General features: G+C 47.1%; 1 protein-coding gene across 5 annotated transcripts in view; it reads left to right on the forward strand.

Moving 5' to 3' along the window:
• Nucleotides 1-22,032, forward strand: part of MCF2L2 (MCF.2 cell line derived transforming sequence-like 2) — a 1,017,734-nt gene that overhangs the window by 750,426 nt on the left and 245,276 nt on the right. For all 5 annotated transcript variants that reach the window (XM_063916343.1, XM_063916344.1, XM_063916345.1 and 2 more), the window contains exons 19-20: nucleotides 16,952-17,044; nucleotides 19,632-19,724. In XM_063916343.1, the coding sequence (XP_063772413.1) occupies nucleotides 16,952-17,044; nucleotides 19,632-19,724 (186 nt within the window). The remainder of the gene's footprint in view (nucleotides 1-16,951; nucleotides 17,045-19,631; nucleotides 19,725-22,032) is intronic.

Raw genomic sequence — 22,032 nt, forward strand, 5'->3', positions numbered from 1 at the left:
ACCTCTTCTACACCCAGGTAAGGGGGACAGCGATGGGGGCAGCCTGTGCCCCCACTTACGCCAACCTCTTCCTGGGTTGGTGGGAGAGGGAATTTGTTTTTTCAGATGACCAAGAAGAATATACCAAACATATAACACTTTGGACACGCTATATCGATGACATCCTCATCATATGGGATGGCACACAGGATGAACTCTTGGAATTCATCAAGAAATTGAATAACAACACCCTCAACCTCACCTTTACTTGTGTATATGACAGGGACAGCATATCATTATTGGATCTCCGAATCTACAGAGACAGCAACAACATGATCTCCACAGAAATCTACAGAAAAAATACAGCTACTAACACCCTACTACATCAAACTAGTTCACATTTTCCTCCGACCATAACTAATATTCCCAAAGGAGAATTCTTACGCCTCAAACGAAATTGCTCCAGTGATGAAATCTTTGAGAAAAGAAGTCAAGAACTAATACTTAGACTGAAGGAACGTGGATACAGTATGCGGTCAATCAAAAAAGCCAAGAGAACACTCATCCATACCAAGAGAGAATCTTTAATATTTTATACTAAAGCACCCACGGAAGAGTCCCATACCATAAGATTTGTGGGGGACTTCTGCGAAGAATGGAGGGAGATCAAATCAATCCTGCAAAAACACTGGCCTATCATACTTTCAGATGAAGATCTAGCCAAAAAACTTAACACCAAAAGAGATTTAAGTTGGAGAAGATCACCTAACCTAAAGGACCATCTTGTCAACAGCCATTATGTACATAAATCAGCGAGAGACCCGATAAAGCAAGGAAGTTATCCATGTGGCAATTGCAAAATCTGTCAACATGTGATCAACAAACAAGAATTAAAGGACCGATATGGTGAAAACATGAAAATAAATGACTTCTTTAACTGTAGAAGCAAAAATGTCGTCTACTGTATTTCTCTGATGTCCTAGTGGATGCTGGGACTCCGTCAGGACCATGGGGATTAGCGGCTCCGCAGGAGACGGGGCACAAAAATAAAGCTTTAGGATCAGGTGGTGTGCACTGGCTCCTCCCCCTATGACCCTCCTCCAAGCCTCAGTTAGGTTTTTGTGCCCGTCCGAGCAGGGTGCAATCTAGGTGGCTCTCCTAAAGAGCTGCTTAGAAAAAGTTTTTAGGTTTTTTATTTTACAGTGAGTCCTGCTGGCAACAGGCTCACTGCAACGAGGGACTTAGGGGAGAAGAAGTGAACTCACCTGCGTGCAGGATGGATTGGCTTCTTAGGCTACTGGACACCATTAGCTCCAGAGGGATCGAACACAGGCCCAGCCATGGAGTCCGGTCCCGGAGCCGCGCCGCCGACCCCCTTGCAGATGCCGAAAAGTGAAGAGGTCCAGAAACCGGCGGCAGAAGACTTTTCAGTCTTCATGAGGTAGCGCACAGCACTGCAGCTGTGCGCCATTGTTGTCACACACTTCACACCAGCGGTCACGGAGGGTGCAGGGCGCTGGGGGGGGCGCCCTGGGCAGCAATGAGAATACCTTGTTCTGGCTAAAAAATACATCACATATAGCCCCTGGGGCTATATGGATGTATTTAACCCCTGCCAGGTCTCACAAACACCGGAGAAGAGCCCGCCGAAATAGGGGGCGGGGCCTATCTCCTCAGCACACAGCGCCATTTTCCTGCTCAGCTCTGCTGCGAGGAAGGCTCCCAGGACTCTCCCCTGCACTGCACTACAGAAACAGGGTAAAACAGAGAGGGGGGGGCACTTTTTTGGCGTTTTTGATATATTAAGCTGCTATAAGGGAGACAACACTTCTATAGGGTTGTTCCTATATATTTATAGCGCTTGGGTGTGTGCTGGCAAACTCTCCCTCTGTCTCCCCAAAGGGCTAGTGGGGTCCTGTCTTCGATAAGAGCATTCCCTGTGTGTCTGCTGTGTGTCGGTACGTGTGTGTCGACATGTATGAGGACGATGTTGGTGTGGAGGCGGAGCAATTGCCGGTAATGGTGATGTCACCCCCTAGGGAGTCGACACCGGAATGGATGGCTTTGTTTATGGAATTACGTGATAATGTCAGCACATTACAAAAATCAGTTGACGACATGAGACGGCCGGCAAACCAGTTAGTACCTGTACAGGCGTCTCAGACACCGTCAGGGGCTGTAAAACGCCCTTTACCTCAGTCAGTCGACACAGACCCAGACACGGACACCGAATCTAGTGTCGACGGTGAAGAAACAAACGTATTTTCCAGTAGGGCCACACGTTATATGATCACGGCAATGAAGGAGGCTTTGCATATCTCTGATACTGCATGTACCACAAAAAGGGGTATTATGTGGGGTCTGAAAAAACTACCTGTAGTTTTTCCTGAATCAGACGAATTGAATGAAGTGTGTGATGAAACGTGGGTTAACCCCGATAGAAAACTGCTAATTTCAAAGAAGTTATTGGCATTATATCCTTTCCCGCCAGAGGTTAGGGCGCGCTGGGAAACACCCCCTAGGGTGGATAAGGCGCTCACACGCTTATCAAAACAAGTGGCGTTACCGTCTCCTGAAATGGCCGCCCTCAAGGATCCAGCGGATAGGAGGCTGGAAACTACCCTGAAAAGTATATACACTCATACTGGTGTTATACTGCGACCAGCCATCGCCTCTGCATGGATGTGCAGTGCTGGGGTGGTTTGGTCGGATTCCCTGACTGAAAATATTGATACCCTAGATAGGGACAGTATTTTATTGACTTTAGAGCAATTAAAGGATGCTTTTCTTTATATGCGAGATGCTCAGAGGGATATTTGCACTCTGGCATCGAGAGTAAGTGCGATGTCCATATCTGCCAGAAGAAGTTTATGGACGCGACAATGATCAGGTGATGCGGATTCCAAACGGCATATGGAAGTATTGCCGTATAAGGGGGAGGAATTATTTGGGGTCGGTCTATCGGATTTGGTGGCCACGGCAACAGCCGGGAAATCCACCTTTTTACCTCAGGTCCCCTCCCAACAGAAAAAGACACCGTCTTTTCAGCCGCAGTCCTTTCGTTCCTATAGGAACAAGCGGGCGAAAGAACAGTCATATTTGCCCCGAGGCAAAGGAAAGGGTAAGAGAGTGCACCAAGCAGCTTCTTCCCAGGAGCAGAAGCCCTCCCCGGCTTCTGCAAAGCCCTCAGCATGACGTTGGGGCTTTACAAGCGGACTCAGGGGCGGTGGGGGGTCGACTCAAGAATTTCAGCGCACAGTGGGCTCACTCACAGGTGGACCCCTGGATCCTGCAGATAGTATCTCAGGGTTACAGGTTGGAATTCGAGAAGTCTCCCCCTCGCCGGTTCCTAAAGTCTGCTCTGCCAACGTCTCCCTCAGACAGGGCGACGGTATTGGAAGCCATTCACAAGCTGTATTCTCAGCAGGTGATAGTCAAGGTACCCCTCCTACAACAGGGAAAGGGGTATTATTCCACACTATTTGTGGTACCGAAGCCGGACGGCTCAGTAAGACCTATTCTAAATCTGAAATCTTTGAACCTGTACATACAAAAATTCAAGTTCAAGATGGAGTCACTCAGAGCAGTGATAGCGAATCTGGAAGAAGGGGACTTTATGGTGTCCCTGGACATCAAGGATGCTTACCTGCATGTCCCAATTTGCCCTTCACATCAAGGGTACCTCAGGTTCGTGGTGCAAAACTGTCATTATCAGTTTCAGACGCTGCCGTTTGGATTGTCCACGGCACCTCGGGTCTTTACCAAGGTAATGGCCGAAATGATGTTTCTTCTGCGAAGAAAAGGCGTATTAATTATCCCTTACTTGGACGATCTCCTGATAAGGGCAAGGTCCAGAGAACAGCTGGAGGACGTAGTAGCACTAACCCAAGTAGTGCTGCAACAGCACGGGTGGATTCTGAATTTTCCAAAATCTCAATTGACCCCGACGACACGTCTGCTGTTCCTGGGAATGATTCTGGACACGGTTCAGAAAAAGGTGTTTCTTCCGGAGGAGAAAGCCAGGGAGTTATCCGAACTTGTCAGGAACCTCCTAAAACCAGGGAAAGTGTCTGTGCATCAATGCACAAGAGTCCTGGGAAAGATGGTGGCTTCTTACGAAGCGATTCCATTCGGCAGATTCCACGCACAAACTTTTCAGTGGGATCTGCTGGACAAATGGTCCGGATCGCATCTGCAGATGCATCAGCGGATAACCTTATCGCCACGGACAAGGGTGTCTCTTCTGTGGTGGTTGCAGAGTGCTCATCTGTTAGAGGGCCGCAGATTCGGCATACAGGACTGGGTCCTGGTGACCACGGATGCCAGTCTGAGAGGCTGGGGAGCGGTCACATAGGGAAGAAACTTCCAGGGAGTATGGTCAAGCCTGGAGATGTCTCTTCACATAAATATACTGGAGCTAAGAGCGATTTACAATGCTCTAAGCCTGGCAAAACCCCTGCTTCAGGGTCAGCCGGTGTTGATCCAGTCGGACAACATCACGGCAGTCGCCCACGTAAACAGACAGGGCGGCACAAGAAGCAAGAGAGCAATGGCAGAAGCTGCAAGGATTCTTCGCTGGGCGGAAGATCATGTGATAGCACTGTCAGCAGTGTTCATTCCGGGAGTGGACAACTGGGAAGCAGACTTCCTCAGCAGACACGATCTACACCCGGGAGAGTGGGGACTTCATCCAGAAGTCTTCCACATGATTGTGAACCGTTGGGAAAAACCAAAGGTGGATATGATGGCGTCTCGCCTCAACAAAAAACTGGACAGGTATTGCGCCAGGTCAAGAGACCCTCAAGCAATAGCTGTGGACGCTCTGGTAACACCGTGGGTGTTCCAGTCAGTGTATGTGTTTCCTCCTCTGCCTCTCATACCAAAAGTACTGAGAATTATACGGCAAAGGGGAGTAAGAACGATACTCGTGGCTCCGGATTGGCCAAGAAGAACTTGGTACCCGGAACTTCAGGAGATGCTCACGGAAGATCCGTGGCCTCTACCTCTAAGACGGGACCTGCTTCAGCAGGGACCGTGTCTATTCCAAGACTTACCGCGGCTGCGTTTGACGGCATGGCGGTTGAACGCCGAATTCTAAGGGAAAAAGGCATTCCGGAAGAGGTCATTCCTACACTGGTAAAAGCCAGGAAGGAGGTGACTGCACAACATTATCACCGCATTTGGAGAAAATATGTTGCGTGGTGTGAGGCCAGGAAGGCCCCCACGGAGGAATTTCAATTGGGTCGATTCCTACATTTCCTGCAAACAGGATTGTCTATGGGCCTCAAATTGGGGTCCATTAAGGTTCAAATTTCGGCCCTGTCGATTTTCTTCCAGAAAGAATTGGCTTCAGTTCCTGAAGTCCAGACTTTTGTAAAAGGAGTACTACATATACAGCCCCCGGTTGTGCCCCCAGTGGCTCCGTGGGACCTTAATGTAGTTTTGGATTTTCTCAAATCCCATTGGTTTGAGCCACTCAAATCGGTGGATTTGAAATATCTTACATGGAAACTAACCATGCTACTGGCCCTGGCTTCAGCCAGGAGAGTGTCAGAATTGGCGGCTTTATCGTATAAAAGCCCATATCTGATTTTCCATTCGGACAGGGCAGAACTGCGGACGCGTCCTCAGTTTCTGCCTAAGGTGGTGTCAGCGTTTCACCTGAACCAGCCTATTGTGGTGCCTGCGGCTACTAGCGATTTGGAGGATTCCAAGTTGCTGGACGTTGTCAGGGCATTGAAAATATATATTTCAAGGACGGCTGGAGTCAGAAAATCTGACTCGCTGTTTATACTGTATGCACCCAACAAGCTGGGTGCTCCTGCTTCTAAGCAGACGATTGCTCGTTGGATTTGTAGCACAATTCAACTTGCACATTCTGTGGCAGGCCTGCCACAGCCTAAATCTGTCAAGGCCCATTCCACAAGGAAGGTGGGCTCATCCTGGGCGGCTGCCCGAGGGGTCTCGGCATTACAACTCTGCCGAGCAGCTACGTGGTCGGGGGAGAACACGTTTGTAAAATTCTACAAATTTGATACCCTGGCTAAAGAGGACCTGGAGTTCTCTCATTCGGTGCTGCAGAGTCATCCGCACTCTCCCGCCCGTTTGGGAGCTTTGGTATAATCCCCATGGTCCTGACGGAGTCCCAGCATCCACTAGGACGTCAGAGAAAATAAGATTTTACTTACCGATAAATCTATTTCTCGTAGTCCGTAGTGGATGCTGGGCGCCCATCCCAAGTGCGAATTGTCTGCAATACTTGTACATAGTTATTGTTACAAAAAAATCGGGTTGTTATTGTTGTGAGCCGTCTGTTCAGAGGCTCCTACGTTTGTCATACTGTTAACTGGGTTCAGATCACAAGTTGTACGGTGTGGCTGGTATGAGTCTTACCCGGGATTCAAAATCCTTCCTTATTGTGTACGCTCGTCCGGGCACAGTATCCTAACTGAGGCTTGGAGGAGGGTCATAGGGGGAGGAGCCAGTGCACACCACCTGATCCTAAAGCTTTATTTTTGTGCCCTGTCTCCTGCGGAGCCGCTAATCCCCATGGTCCTGACGGAGTCCCAGCATCCACTACGGACTACGAGAAATAGATTTATCGGTAAGTAAAATCTTATTTTCCTGTTCATGTGACTTGAAGTATATTGGGATGACAACACGAATGTTGAAAATCAGGACACTCGAGCACATGAGTAACATTAGGAATGCTGAAAGGAATCAACAAAGGATGCAACAGTTGACAACCATATCAAGACATTTCCTGACACACCATTCCGGCTCAGTACAGGATCTCAGAATACATGGCCTAGAACAGATCAGACCAGGAATAAGAGGTGGTGATATTACACGCATGCTCCTTAGAAAAGAAAGTGAATGGACCTTTAAACTCAATACGGTGGCTCCAAAAGGACTCAATGAATACCTCAATTTCAGTGTTTTTTTGCAGGAATAATTTCATAGCTGATTAGCTAAACACTTAACCAAGTATCTGCATGAATACTCACTCACCACCATCTTCACCAACCCCCATTCAACAAAGTTGCAACAGGTCAGCAAGCTTTGTCTCACTTTTCTTTAGCACCGTGAACACTCCTATGGATTTTATGTTTTTTTCAATCTTAGCACAGGGTGCACCTCATCCTTGGTATACCCCTCCACTATTCCGATCACTTCCCCCCATACACCCACTTCTCCCATTACACTCCTACCAGAGCCCCTTCCCGTTCTCACTCATATGAACACACAACTCCTCAGTTAGTCACATTCACATACTTACCTTTTTTCATACCACACCCCCCCCCTCCCCCTCACAACCCCCCACATCTAACAAAAACCTTCCCTCCCTTTTTTTTTTTATATAATAAAATATTGTTTTTTACCCCCCCCTTTCTTCACATCCATCCCCTTCCCTTGGCCCTCCCATGCTTCCCCTCCCCTCGCACTTACACACACACACAAATCCTCCTCCGTCCCTCTCCCCCCCCCCCCTTTTTTTTCTTTTTTTGTTTCTCACACACTCTTACACACCTACACGTTCACTCCTTATCTTTTTCCCATACACACAATCCTTTATCATCTTCACATACATACACATCATACAATTTCCTCCCTCCCCCCTTTCCCCCCCTTTCTTTCCCCCTTTTTCCCATAGTCAAATCCCTGTTCTTCTATTCTCGAACCCAATCAGAACCACTATCACCTCAAGCCACCACATTCCACATCACAGCCCTCACCCTTTTCATGATCCACTCACATTCATTGCCCCACACATCTACCTATACTTTAACACCTATTCATCAATAAAACCAACATCTGGTCTGGTATAAACAAAGACCATTTATTATAAGTAACAAAACATCCAAGACTAAAAATAATAATAATGAATTAAAAAATTAAAAACATTTTTTGCTTAAAAAACTGGTTAAAAAATAGTTGTTTAAAAATAATTTTTTGCTCCACCCCCTTCGTTTATAAAACCCCCCCTTTTTTTTCATTAATATAGCACTATCGCAGCAGTTCCTCATTATGATCATTATTCACCCATATTTTTTTATTTTACAAATCTACAAGCGTTTTTTACCATTCTTTTCATTCTCAAAATTAAACTACGAGTATTAACACCATTAACATTCTCTCCAAACATCCCCTGCATATGTCTGTAGTAACAAAGCAGGAGACAGTGTAATTTACTACGTCAGTCCCAGCTGGTCCGTTTTTACACACGCCTCCACACACACCTATAGGCTGGTCCCTGGCATAAGTAAGGCGGCCGAGAGCTCTGGGAGCAGGCGATCAGGTGATCAAGCTCTCTGTGCGGTCCCAGACATTGAATTTTCTCTAATATTTAATTCTGATAATCTGACATGGGATAGCTGAACCCAATGGAGCAGGTCTACTCCCACAAAGATTTTTTCAATCCAATATTGGAGTAATTTTTTGGATCATTAAGGGAGTAAACATATTTTCGCCTTTCTATATTTTCCTCGCCCCAAAATTTGTAGCAATTATCTATATTCGCTTTCTCCCCTTTTATCAAGTATATCTTAATAAAAGTTAAGTATTAATTTCTCTATCGTCCTAGTGGATGCTGGGGTTCCTGAAAGGACCATGGGGAATAGCGGCTCCGCAGGAGACAGGGCACAAAAAGTAAAGCTTTAGGATCAGGTGGTGTGCACTGGCTCCTCCCCCTATGACCCTCCTCCAAGCCTCAGTTAGATTTTTGTGCCCGGCCGAGAAGGGTGCAATCTAGGTGGCTCTCCTAAAGAGCTGCTTAGAAAAGTTTAGCTTAGGTTTTTTATTTTACAGTGAGTCCTGCTGGCAACAGGATCACTGCAACGAGGGACTTAGGGGAGAAGAAGTGAACTCACCTGCGTGCAGGATGGATTGGCTTCTTTGGCTACTGGACATTAGCTCCAGAGGGACGATCACAGGTACAGCCTGGATGGTCACCGGAGCCTCGCCGCCGGCCCCCTTGCAGATGCTGAAACGAGAAGAGGTCCAGAATCGGCGGCAGAAGACTCCTCAGTCTTCTTAAGGTAGCGCACAGCACTGCAGCTGTGCGCCATTTCCTCTCAGCACACTTCACACGGCAGTCACTGAGGGTGCAGGGCGCTGGGAGGGGGGCGCCCTGGGAGGCAAATGAAAACCTTTTTTTGGCTAAAAATACCTCACATATAGCCTCCGGGGGCTATATGGAGATATTTAACCCCTGCCAGAATCCATTAAAGAGCGGGAGACGAGCCAGCCGAAAAAGGGGCGGGGCCTATCTCCTCAGCACACAGCGCCATTTTCCCTCACAGAAAGGCTGGAGGGAAGGCTCCCAGGCTCTCCCCTGCACTGCACTACAGAAACAGGGTTAAAACAGAGAGGGGGGGCACTAATTTGGCGTTAGAAATATATAAAAGATGCTATAAGGGAAAACACTTATATAAGGTTGTCCCTATATAATTATAGCGTTTTTGGTGTGTGCTGGCAAACTCTCCCTCTGTCTCTCCAAAGGGCTAGTGGGTCCTGTCCTCTATCAGAGCATTCCCTGTGTGTGTGCTGTGTGTCGGTACGTGTGTGTCGACATGTATGAGGACGATGTTGGTGAGGAGGCGGAGCAATTGCCTGTAATGGTGATGTCACTCTCTAGGGAGTCGACACCGGAATGGATGGCTTATTTAGGGAATTACGTGATAATGTCAACACGCTGCAAGGTCGGTTGACGACATGAGACGGCCGACAAACAATTAGTACCGGTCCAGACGTCTCAGAAACACCGTCAGGGGTTTTAAAACGCCCGTTTACTTTAGTCGGTCGACACAGACACAGACACGGACACTGAATCCAGTGTCGACGGTGAATAAACAAACGTATTCCTTATTAGGGCCACATGTTAAGGGCAATGAAGGAGGTGTTACATATTTCTGATACTACAAGTACCACAAAAGAGGGTATTATGTGGGATGTGAAAAAACTACCGTAGTTTTTCCTGATTCAGATAAATTAAATGAAGTGTGTGATGATGCGTGGGTTCCCCCCGATAGAAAATTATGGGCGGTATACCCTTTCCCGCCAGAAGTTAGGGCGCGTTGGGAAACACCCCTTAGGGTGGATAAGGCGCTCACACGCTTATCAAAACAAGTGGCGGTACCGTCTATAGATAGGGCCGTCCTCAAGGAGCCAGCTGACAGGAGGCTGGAAAATATCATAAAAAGTATATACACACATACTGGTGTTATACTGCGACCAGCGATCGCCTCAGCCTGGATGTGCAGAGCTGGGGTGGCTTGGTCGGATTCCCTGACTAAAAATATTGATACCCTTGACAGGGACAGTATTTTATTGACTATAGAGCATTTAAAGGATGCATTTTCTATATATGCGAGATGCACAGAGGGATATTTGCACTCTGGCATCAAGAGTAAGTGCGATGTCCATATCTGCCAGAAGATGTTTATGGACACGACAGTGGTCAGGTGATGCAGATTCCAAACGGCACAAAGGTGTATTGCCGTATAAAGGAAGAGGAGTTATTTGGGGTCGGTCCATCGGACCTGGTGGCCACGGCAACTGCTGGAAAATCCACCGTTTTTACCCTAAGTCACATCTCTGCAGAAAAAGACACCGTCTTTTCAGCCTCAGTCCTTTCGTCCCTATAAGAGTCATATCTGCCCAGGGATAGAGGAAAGGGAAGAAGACTGCAGCAGGCAGCCCATTCCCAGGAACAGAAGCGTTCCACCGCTTCTGCCAAGCTCTCAGCATGACGCTGGGACCGTACAGGACCCCTGGATCCTACATGTAGTATCCCAGGGGTACAGATTGGAATGTCGAGACGTTTCCCCTTCGCAGGCTCCTGAAGTCTGGTTTACCAAGGTCTCCCTCCGACAAGGAGGCAGTATGGGAAACAATTCACAAGCTGTATTCCCAGCAGGTGATAATCAAATTACCCCTCCTACAACAAGAAAAGGGGTATTATTCCACATTATATTGTGGTACTGAAGCCAGAAGGCTAGGTGAGACCTATTCTAAATCTAAAAAAATTTGAACACTTACAAAGGTTCAAATCAAGATGGAGTCACTCAGAGCAGTGATAACGAACCAGGAAGAAGGGGACTATATAGTGTCCCGAGACATCAGGGATGCTTACCTCCATGTCCAAAATTTGCCCTTCTCACTAAGGGTACCTCTGGTTCGTGGTACAGAACTGTCACTATCAGTTTCAGACGCTGCCGTTTGGATTGTCCACGGCACCCCGGGTCTTTACCAAGGTAATGGCCGAAATGATGATTCTTCTTCGAAGAAAAGGCGTCTTAATTATCCCTTACTTGGACGATCTCCTGATAAGGGCAAAGTCCAGGGAACAGTTGGAGGTCGGAGTAGCACTATCTCGGATACTGCTACAACAGCACGGGTGGATTCTAAATATTCCAAAATCGCAGCTGATCCCGACGACAAGTCTGCTGTGCCTAGGGATGATTCTGGACACAGTCCAGAAAAAGGTGTTTCTCCCGGAAGAGAAAGCCAGGGAGTTATCCGAGCTAGTCAGGAACCTCCTAAAATCAGTGCATCATTGCACAAGGGTCCTGGTAAAGATGGTGACTTCCTACGAAGCAATTCCATTCGGCAGATTTCACGCAAGAATTTTTCAGTGGGATCTGCTGGACAAATGGTCCGGATCGCATCTTCAGATGCATCAGCGGATAACCCTATATCCAAGGACAAGGGTGTCTCTCCTGTGGTGGTTACAGAGTGCTCATCTTCTAGAGGGCCGCAGATTCGGCATTCAGGATTGGATGCTGGTGACCACGGAGGCCAGCCCGAGAGGCTGGGGAGCAGTCACACAAGGAAAAAATTTCCAGGGAGTGTGATCAAGTCTGGAGACTTTTCTCCACATAAATATACTGGAGCTAAGGGTAAATTTATAATACTCTAAGCTTAGCAAGACCTCTGCTTCAAGGTCAGCCGGTATTGATCCAGTGGGAAAAACATCACGGCAGTCGCCCACGTAAATAGACAGGGCGGCACAAGAAGCAGGAGGGCAATGGCAAAAACTGCAAGGACTTTTCGCTGGGCGGAAAATCATGTGATAGCACTGTCAGCAGTGTTTCATTCCGGGAATGGAAACTGGGAAGCAGACTTCCTCAGCAGGCACGACCTCCACCCGGCAGAATGGAAACTTCATCGGGAAGTTTTCCACATGATTGTAAACCGTTGGGAAATACCAAAGGTGGACATGATGGCGTCCCGTCTGAACAAAAAACGGGACAGGTATTGCGCCAGGTTAAGAGACCCTCAGGCAATAGCTGTGGACGTTCTGGTAACACCATGGATGTACCAGTCGGTGTATGTGTTCCATCCTCTGCTTCTCATACCTAAGGTACTGAGACTTATAAGACGTAGAGGAGTAAGAACTATACTCATGGCTCCGGATTGGCCAAGAAGGACTTGGTACCCGGAACTTCAAGAGATGCTCACAGAGGACTTATGGCCTCTGCCGCTAAGAAGGGACTTGTTTCAGCAAGTACCATGTCTGTTCCAAGACTTACCGCAGCTGCGTTGACGGCATGGCGGTGGAACGCCGGATCCTAAGGGAAAAAGGCATTCCGGAAGAGGTCATTCCTACCCTGGTCAAAGCCAGAAAGGAGGTGACCGCACAACATTATCACCACATGTGGCAAAAATATGTTGCGTGGTGTGAGGCCAGAAAGGCCCCACGAAGAAATTTCAACTCGGTCGATTCCTGCATTTCCTGCAAACAGGAGTGTCTATGGGCCTCAAATTGGGGTCCATTAAGGTTCAAATTTCGGCCCTGTCGATTTTCTTCCAGAAAGAAGTGGCTTCAGTTCCTGAAGTCCAGAAGTTTGTCAAGGGAGTATTGCATATACAACCCCCTTTTGTGCCTCCAGTGGCACTGTGGGATCTCAACGTAGTTCTGGGATTCCTCAAATCACATTGGTTTAAAACCAGTCAAATCTGTGGATTTGAAGCATCTCACATGAAAAGTGACCATGCTCTTGGCCCTGGCCTGGACCAGGCGAGTGTCAAATTGGTGGGTTTTTTTTCTCAAAAAAGCCCATATCTGGTTGTCCATTTGGACAGGGCAGAGCTGCGGACTCGTCCCCAGTTCTCTCCCTAAGGTGGTGTCAGTGTTTCACCTGAACCAGCTTATTTTGGTGCCTTGCGCCTACTAGGGACTTGGAGGACTCCAGGTTGCTAGATGTTGTCAGGGCCCTGTAAATATAGGTTCCAGGACGGCTGGAGTCAGGAAAACTGACTTGCTGTTATCCTGTATGCACCCAACAAACTGGGTGCTCTTGCTTCTAAGCAGACTATTGCTAGTTGGATGTGTAATACAATTCAGCTTGCACATTCTGTGGCAGGCCTGCCACAGCCAAAATATGTAAATGCCCATTCCACAAGGAAGGTGGGCTTATCTTGGGCGGCTGCCCGAGGGGTCTCGGCTTTACAACTTTGCCGAGCGGCTATTTAGTCAGGGGCAAACACGTTGGTAAAATCCTACAAATTTGATACCCTGGCTAAGGAGGACCTGGAGTTCTCTCATTCGGTGCTGCAGAGTCATCCGCACTCTCCCGCCCGTTTGGGAGCTTTGGTATTATCCCCATGGTCCTTTCAGGAACCCCAGCATCCACTAGGACGATAGAGAAAATAAGAATTTACTTACCGATAATTCTATTTCTCGGAGTCCGTAGTGGATGCTGGGCGCCCATCCCAAGTGCGGATTATCTGCAATACTTGTACATAGTTACAAAAATCGGGTTATTATTGTTGTGAGCCATCTTTTCAGAGGCTCCGCTGTTATCATACTGTTAACTGGGTTCAGATCACAGGTTGTACAGTGTGATTGGTGTGGCTGGTATGAGTCTTACCCGGGATTCAAAATCCTTCCTTATTGTGTACGCTCGTCCGGGCACAGTGTCCTAACTGAGGCTTGGAGGAGGGTCATAGGGGGAGGAGCCAGTGCACACCACCTGATCCTAAAGCTTTACTTTTTGTGCCCTGTCTCCTGCGGAGCCGCTATTCCCCATGGTCCTTTCAGGAACCCCAGCATCCACTACGGACTCCGAGAAATAGAATTATCGGTAAGTAAATTCTTATTTTACTCATATTTTCATAATTCATCACTTTCTTATATATACATTTTTTCTAAGCGTGCCCTGGAAAAGGCATATAGCTGCTTTTGTCTTTTGCTCTTTCTTAAGACCACCCTTTTCCATATAGTTTACTGAACTATTTTCCGGGAGCACCACCAACCCATTGCTGAATTTATTTGTTTGTATAGTAAGCATAATGTTGGTTTAACAAATTACTAAATTAATATAAACATTATTAATACAGTATTCTGTGCAGATTTAACAATTTCCTAGCAAGTTGACCGGCCTGGCTGAACAGCTCTGCCTCCCGAAGCTCTGCTTGGCTGCCCTGCTCTTATAGACTGGGACTGCCTAGCATAGAGAGATGGGACGTGCTGCGAGGCCAGGCCCTCGCCACTCGTGGCATGCCCCCTTGAGCCATGCCTACACCCTCTTTTTGTGTGTCAGGGCTGTATAATAGCCCCAGCAGGGGCGTTTCTAGAAAGGAGGAGGCCCGTTTGTGGGCTCCATCTGGGCCCCCTCCTCTCTAACTGGCAGCACTTAGCTCTGGTCACAGTATGCTAAACCTCACTATTTGCATGTAAGAAAAAATACATCTGACTCAGAAGCAGCCCCAAGATGTCAATAGGTGCTTCCAGGGCCGCTATGCTGGTGGTACAACTGTCCCGGGCCCGGCCGCTCTGACAGAGAGTGGAGGGCCCAGGCCGCATGCCGTTCACCACCCGCTGCCGCCCGCCGCTGCCCACTACTGAGAGGGCCCCCACTCTAAGTATTAAGAAATTTCCCTCCAAAATGGCCATTTTGTGAGGGACATTTTCAAGAGGTTGAAGGGGGCAGGGACCACAGATCTGTGGATACCGTGGCCAGGGGTTTCCCTGACAACGAGTAAAACCCCTGACAATGAGCACAACCCCTTAGAGCAGATATTGTGACATAGGGCATTTTTACTATGTGTCCATAATATGATGACCGTGTCATAACTGTGGGGACGTAGTAGGATGACAGGGGCATTACTGTGGGGGCATAATATGGTGTCAGGGGCATTACTGTGTGGGGCATAATATGGTGACAGGAGCATAACTGTGGGGGCATAGTATGGTGACAGGAGCATTACTGTGGGGGCATAATATGGTGTCAGGGGCATTAGTGTGTGGGGCATAATATGTTCATATCTGTGGGGACGTAATATGGTGTCAGGGGAATTACTGTGAGGACTTAAAAAGGTGTCAGGGGAATTACTGTGGGGGCTTATTATGGTGCAAGTGGCATTACTTTGTAGGTCATGCTCAGAGTATGTGCACAGGAATTTCTATATATTATATATCTATATATTTGAGACTACTACGATATCCCGGCTGTTGGAAACCCGGCGTAGCAACTGACCGTTTTCAGGGAGTGTTTGGAAAAACACAGGCGTGTCCAAGCAGTTGCAAGGCGGGTGTCTGACGTCAGTTCCGGGACCAAAAAGACTGAAGTGATCGCAAGGGCTGAGTAAGTCCAGAGCTACTCAGAAACTGCAAAAAAAAAATTCATCCCGCTCGACTGCACACGTATTCGCACACTTGCAAAGCGAAAATACACTCCCCCGTGGGCGGCAACTATGCGTTTGCATGGCTGCTAAAAGTAGCTAGTGAGCGATCAACTCGGAATGAGGACCATAGATTGATCCACATTCTCCATGAAATGGGCATTGCTGGACAGCAACCATGCAATGTCACGGAGCTCCTTTGTCTTGTGGGAGCATCATGTGAGTGTTGTGGGAGTGTAAGCCGACTTTATTGCTCGTTTGTAGCATATGGAGGGACATGGGTAGTCTGCTGCAGCTGGATCTGTTGCAGCCAGCATGGGGCTGGTGTTAGTCCCGTCACTAATGATGCGACCTGATGCTGCGGACGTAGGAACAGCAGGTGAGACAGGCTTCCGTATGCAGATGCACAGCATTTTACTATACAAAGGCGGATTGTTGCATTAGCATAGATGCACAGCATTTTACTATACAAAGGCGGATTGTTGCATTAGCATAGATGCACAGCATTTTACTATACAAAGGCGGATTGTTGCATTAGCATAGATGCACAGCATTTTACTATACAAAGGCGGATTGTTGCATTAGCATAGATGCACAGCATTTTACTATACAAAGGCGGATTGTCGCATTAGCATAGATGCACAGCATTTTACTATACAAAGGCGGATTGTCGCATTAGCATAGATGCACAGCATTTTACTATACAAAGGCGGATTGTCGCATTAGCATAGATGCACAGCATTTTACTATACAAAGGCGGATTGTCGCATTAGCATAGATGCACAGCATTTTACTATACAAAGGCGGATTGTCGCATTAGCATAGATGCACAGCATTTTACTATACAAAGGCGGATTGTCGCATTAGCATAGATGCACAGCATTTTACTATACAAAGGCGGACTGTCGCATTAGCATAAGCTAGTAAGCAGGCTGCTCCGGCCATATGGAAAAGGATGCAAGTGACCCATATTTCCTTTTGCCTCCTGGTGGTTATATAGAGAGTGTGTGAAGTCTCTGAGATATATTAAACACAGAAGGCAGTCAATTTACCAGCTGTCGGGATCCCAGCTGTCAGGATACCGACACCAGAATCCCAACACCTGGTGAAATATTGGCGATTGCAATCCCGACCGCCAGCTGGAATTTCCACTTGGGCCTGAATCGTGGTGAGTGCAGTGAGCCCGCAAGGGGACAGGCTGCGCTCACCGCCGTGATCCCGGCGCCGGTCTCCTGACACCCGGGATCCCAACATCCGGGATATCATACTGATCCCTTATAAACTGCTAATGTAGCCTTAATAGTGCAGTCAAGAATAACAATTCATTATTGTATTTTCAATATAGAAGGAAGACCTTCAAATTTATGAGAAGTATTGCCAAAATAAGCCAAAATCGGAAGCACTTTGGAGACAGTGTGCTGAGAGCATCTTTTTCCAGGTAAGCTGCATTAATGTAACTACTGTAGTTTGCTAGCAGAAACTTAGAATCAGTCCCTGTGTATTCAAGTTAATACATGTGCCCTATGTTATTGTTTACCACTTGTGTGACTGAACTTTACAGTTTACTTATGACTGAAGAGGTGTAACTGGACTATTTTGGTGTGTTCTCACATAGACAAAATGCAGTTTGTCATCTTTGTGGTGCTACGGGCTACTGTTACCCCTTTCAGACCACCTGAGGCAACCCGCACATGGGAGCCTGACACGGGAGCTCCCAGTGTGTGACCCGCTTCAGGCGCCCCGCTACCACTGACTGCAACCTGGCATATTGTCGGGTCGGTGATGTCAGTGGTGACGCGTGAGGGTCGGAGCTTGGAGATCACATGATCTCCAAGCACCGCCTGTACATAGAGAGTGAATGGGAAACTGGTTGCATCGACCCGACTTCCGTTCACATCACACAGTGAGCCAGGTTGAACATGTGTTCAACCCTGCTCGTGACCAGGGTTGATAGATCCTTTTTTTGTTAGTGTTTTGTATTTTAAAGGGCAGAGTAGCCCTTTGGTACAAGAGAGTTGCAGGCAAACTATTATTAATTACTGAGCATCATAATTGGCGCAAGGTGGTACTCTGTACCTTTTTGTTGTTTCTGTAATTTCTATAAAACTCTGCTCCAGGTCCATGGTTAGCAGCAATACTAACCATTTAAATAATGAGCAAATAATATTAAAGGGGCTAAGATGTGCCAAGAAAACATTCCCCACAACAAAACATCACCACTAGCTTGAACCATTAACACAAGGCAGGATGTGTCCATAGAGCCATATTGTTTACACCAAAGTATGATCCTACCATCTGCCGAAAGATTTATACACAACCAACCAAATTATTCCTCCACTAGGTGAAGTTCTGGGGGCTGCCACATACTACTGTTTTCCCAAGGCTCTGCCAGGTCTTTAATACAGAACCAACTTAAAGAGGCAACGGATTTTTTTGATTGGGTAAAAACTGAGCTTGATGTTTTGGGGTTTATTTAGACTTTTCCTGGCCTTTTGCAAACATGAAACGGGCTTTAAGCTGCATCTTGTTCCATCTTTTTACAGATTTTACATCTAGTTAGGTGTAGATATATCTGTAATATACAGTGGTGCAAGTAGAAAAAAATGTCTTACAAGTACTGTGTGTGCGCGGCCAAAAATGGTTGTGGCCAAATGCCACATGGGGCGTGGCCAATGAAAATGGGGGCATGATACACATATGGGGGGGAGGGGCAGATACACATATGACCCCAATAGTGCCAGATACACGTTGCCCCACAGTGCCAGATATACATTGCCCCACAGTGCCAGATACACAAATGCCCCCACTGTGTCAGATATACATTGCCCCCCAGTGCCAGATATACATTGTCCCCCAGTGCCAGATACAGAAATGCCCCCATAGTTCCAGATATGCCCCCAGTGCCAGGTACAGAAATGCCCCCAGTGCCAGATACACATGTCCCTGCAGTGCCAGATATGCCCCCAATGCCAGGTACACACATCGCCCCCCTTTCCCTGCTGCTCACCGCTGCTGCTGTCCTGTGTGGGTGTCTCCCTTCAATTCAGCGCCGATCCGTGAACCAATCAAAGCTCGTGGTCCGGCAGCCAATCAGGAGCCTTGGCTGCCGGTCCGCGAGCTCTTATTGGCTCAAGGGCCGGCGCTGAATTGAAGGGAGACACTGAGGGGCAGGAGAGGCTCACGCTGCGCTCTCCTCCCCTCAAGCAGCAGTGGCGGTGAGCAGCAGCAGAGGGAGGGAGAGAGGGAGCCTCGGCGGCCCGGCGGTGGTGGGTACGGGGTACCCACGGCTAAATTCTTAAGGGTACGCCGTACCCACCCACTTGCACCACTGGTAATATACTTGTTCCGTATTTAGCTGCACGCATACATTTGGAGGGCAGTCGAGATCCCAGCAGTCAGAATACTGATGCTAGGATCCCGACACTATTCGGAATGCCGACAGCAGCATACCAAATAGGGGGGGCAGATGTATTAAGTATACTGAAATTCCAGTATCGGAATTGTAATCATCGGGATGCCGCGGTCGGTATTTTTACCGCCGGCATCCCGACCACTGGCATATCATACCCAACCCCATTTGGAGAGCTAGCACTATAGTCTGCAAATTCAGACTATAGTTATGGGATATATACACTGTTCATAAACAATGTTTTATCAGTTAATTAACGGGTTCAGTGTTGATTAAAGCACGTTATTCACTCCAATATGTTCATTTTTACAATGAAATGTAAATGTTAAGATTTTCTAACATCTATAATAAAGTATGGGACTAAATTATTTTTTGAGTGTGTATTTCACTTCTGTACTCATAACTTAATATATTGGCAATCACAATCACAGAAGGGAAAATTTGTATATGGAATTATAAAATGTTTGTAACAAAAACAATTGTTAGGGTCATTTGAATATTGACCATTGTCCAACATATACGTAATAAGTTAAATAGCTCACGTGCACAAAAAAATGATAATAGTGTTTGTATGTCGACTATTATGTGAGATCTGTTTTGTTTTTCTTTTAAAAAGGACTGTCAACGGAAACTGGATCACAAACTGTCATTAGATGCTTATCTTTTGAAACCAGTGCAGAGAATCACCAAGTACCAGTTGCTTTTGAAGGTAAAATATTATAGAATTTCATGGCAAAATTGCAAATTTTTATTCCTAAAATGTATTATACATAATTTAAAAAAAAAGATTAAAAAAATGTAGCTACACCTCACATTTGTGTGCTCATTAAATTAGATCATATGATTGGCCACGAAACAGCATAATGGTGGTTCTTCAGAACATATTACTTATTACTGCACCTGTAACATATCACACAGTAGAGTAACTAGACCTAAGAGGGCCCACAGCAAAATTTCTCAAAAATGTCCTATGTTCCTGCCTCTTCCAGCTTCTTGTGTAGCTTTGCAGAGTAGGTGGAGACAGTCCTGTGATCCGATTGGCTGAGTGACTGACTGCTGAGGAGATCCTGGCTGATCAGGCCACTCCTCAGTATCACAGACTATCCTTTGCTTTCTGGCAATATGTGGTTATGGGCTCCTGAGTCCTGATACTGAGCTATAAGAGGCGAGGGATGGGGCTGGCCAGCTGTGGAGCGAGACCGTGTCTGGCATTAGTATGTGTCTACCATCACCAAGCCCTGAAAAATAAAAAACCAGAACAGCCAAACAAAAAACAAAAAGTACATACAATACACAAGGCCAAAACAAGTTATGTCCGACCTGCACTTGCTGCCTTGAAAACTGTCAGCTACTGTAGTGTTGAAAGTCCTTTTGGGGCTTGTATAAAGTTACAGGCCTGTTTGGAAAAGAGAAATAATAAAGCCTTCTTAAAAAGCCTAACAATGGGGTAAATGTATGAATCAGTGATAGAAGTGGAGAAGTGATCCAGTGGAGAAGCTGCCAATGGCAACCAATCAGCTGCTCTGTATAATTTTATAGTATGCCAATTATAAATGTTACTTCAATGCTGATTGGATGCCATGGGCAACTTCTCCACTGGCTCACTTCTCCACTCTTCATACATTTACCCCAATGAATGAACATTCTAGCCAGCACAGGTCTTTTCATTATCCCCTCCCTCAATATCTGTCTCTTTGCTCCCTCCATATTTCATTCATTATCACCCCCATAGCTCTCTCGCTGCCACTTACCTCCTATAGACTAAAGGAAAAAAAGGAGTACACACGTTTCCCACTGACTTACGTAAGCATGTAGGACAAAAACCTGGTAGGGGTGCTTCCAGATGAATAGTAATGCACAAAGGTTTTTGCTCCGCATTACCAAACGTGCTGGTGATGAAAGGAAAGTACCTTATTTAAACCCCCCCAAAATGCCCCCCTTGTTTTTCTTCTAAAAGCTGTAGGCTATGTAAATAAGTCTCCATATATTTCTTTTCGATGCAGTAAGAGCCAAAGTGTATGGGTTCATGCAGTGGCATTTCTCTGACAGGGTTCATGAGGCCATGAGTCAAGTGGGTACTACCCACCCTGTTTCCAGAACGATGACATCTCTCTTTTGAGGGAGCAGTGCCACTGATTGGTATGAGTCCCCTGAACTCTTCCCAAGAGGGCAGTGGAAATTAGAGATGTGCAGTTCAGATTTTGTATAATTCGACCACCTCCGAACTTAGGGGATCCAAGTGTTTCCGAGTCCCTGGTCGGGTCTTCCAGCCACACTCAGATGCCAGAACGAGGCAAAATGTCATGTTCAAAGTGTCGCATGTTTTGGATTTCCCCAGAGTCAGATATCGCGTGTTTTAGATTCTATATAAGTCTCTACCTTGTGATCGTGCCATTTCACACTGGAGAGGGGAGGGAGAGGATGTGGGATGGCGCTGGAGGAAACATGTTTATTAAAATGCCACTAACAGCATTTATTAGAGACCATCAGAACGCCATCGGGTGCTTTTAGGAGTAGAAGGACTGTTATAATACATGCATACTTATTACACTAGTGGTGCCTGTGACCGGGGAAGGATTACTGGCTGTCAGTAGTGTTCATGCTAGGCTGTTTTAGCAGGGCGCCACGCCCTGCCCGTTTTTTTTAAGGGCAAAATCCGCCCTGCCCTTTCTGCGGTGCCCTGCTAAAACAGCCGGTGCACGGCATCCATTCACGCTATGGGAGAGAGCTTGGGGGAAGCCCAGCACTTCTGTAGGTGCTGGGCACACCCCGAACAGTGACGTTGCCGGCCGCCCACGACCCGTGTAATAACGTCTGTGGGCCGCACCGCCCACGTCAATGACGTTACATGACCACGCCCCATATTTCTCTAACGTCCTAGTGGATGCTGGGAACTCCGTAAGGACCATGGGGAATAGCGGGCTCCGAAGGAGGCTGGGCACTCTAGAAAGATCTTAGACTACCTGGTGTGCACTGGCTCCTCCCACTATGACCCTCCTCCAAGCCTCAGTTAGATT

Source organism: Pseudophryne corroboree, chromosome 4, assembly GCF_028390025.1.
Source record: "Pseudophryne corroboree isolate aPseCor3 chromosome 4, aPseCor3.hap2, whole genome shotgun sequence".
Lineage (NCBI taxonomy): Eukaryota > Metazoa > Chordata > Amphibia > Anura > Myobatrachidae > Pseudophryne > Pseudophryne corroboree.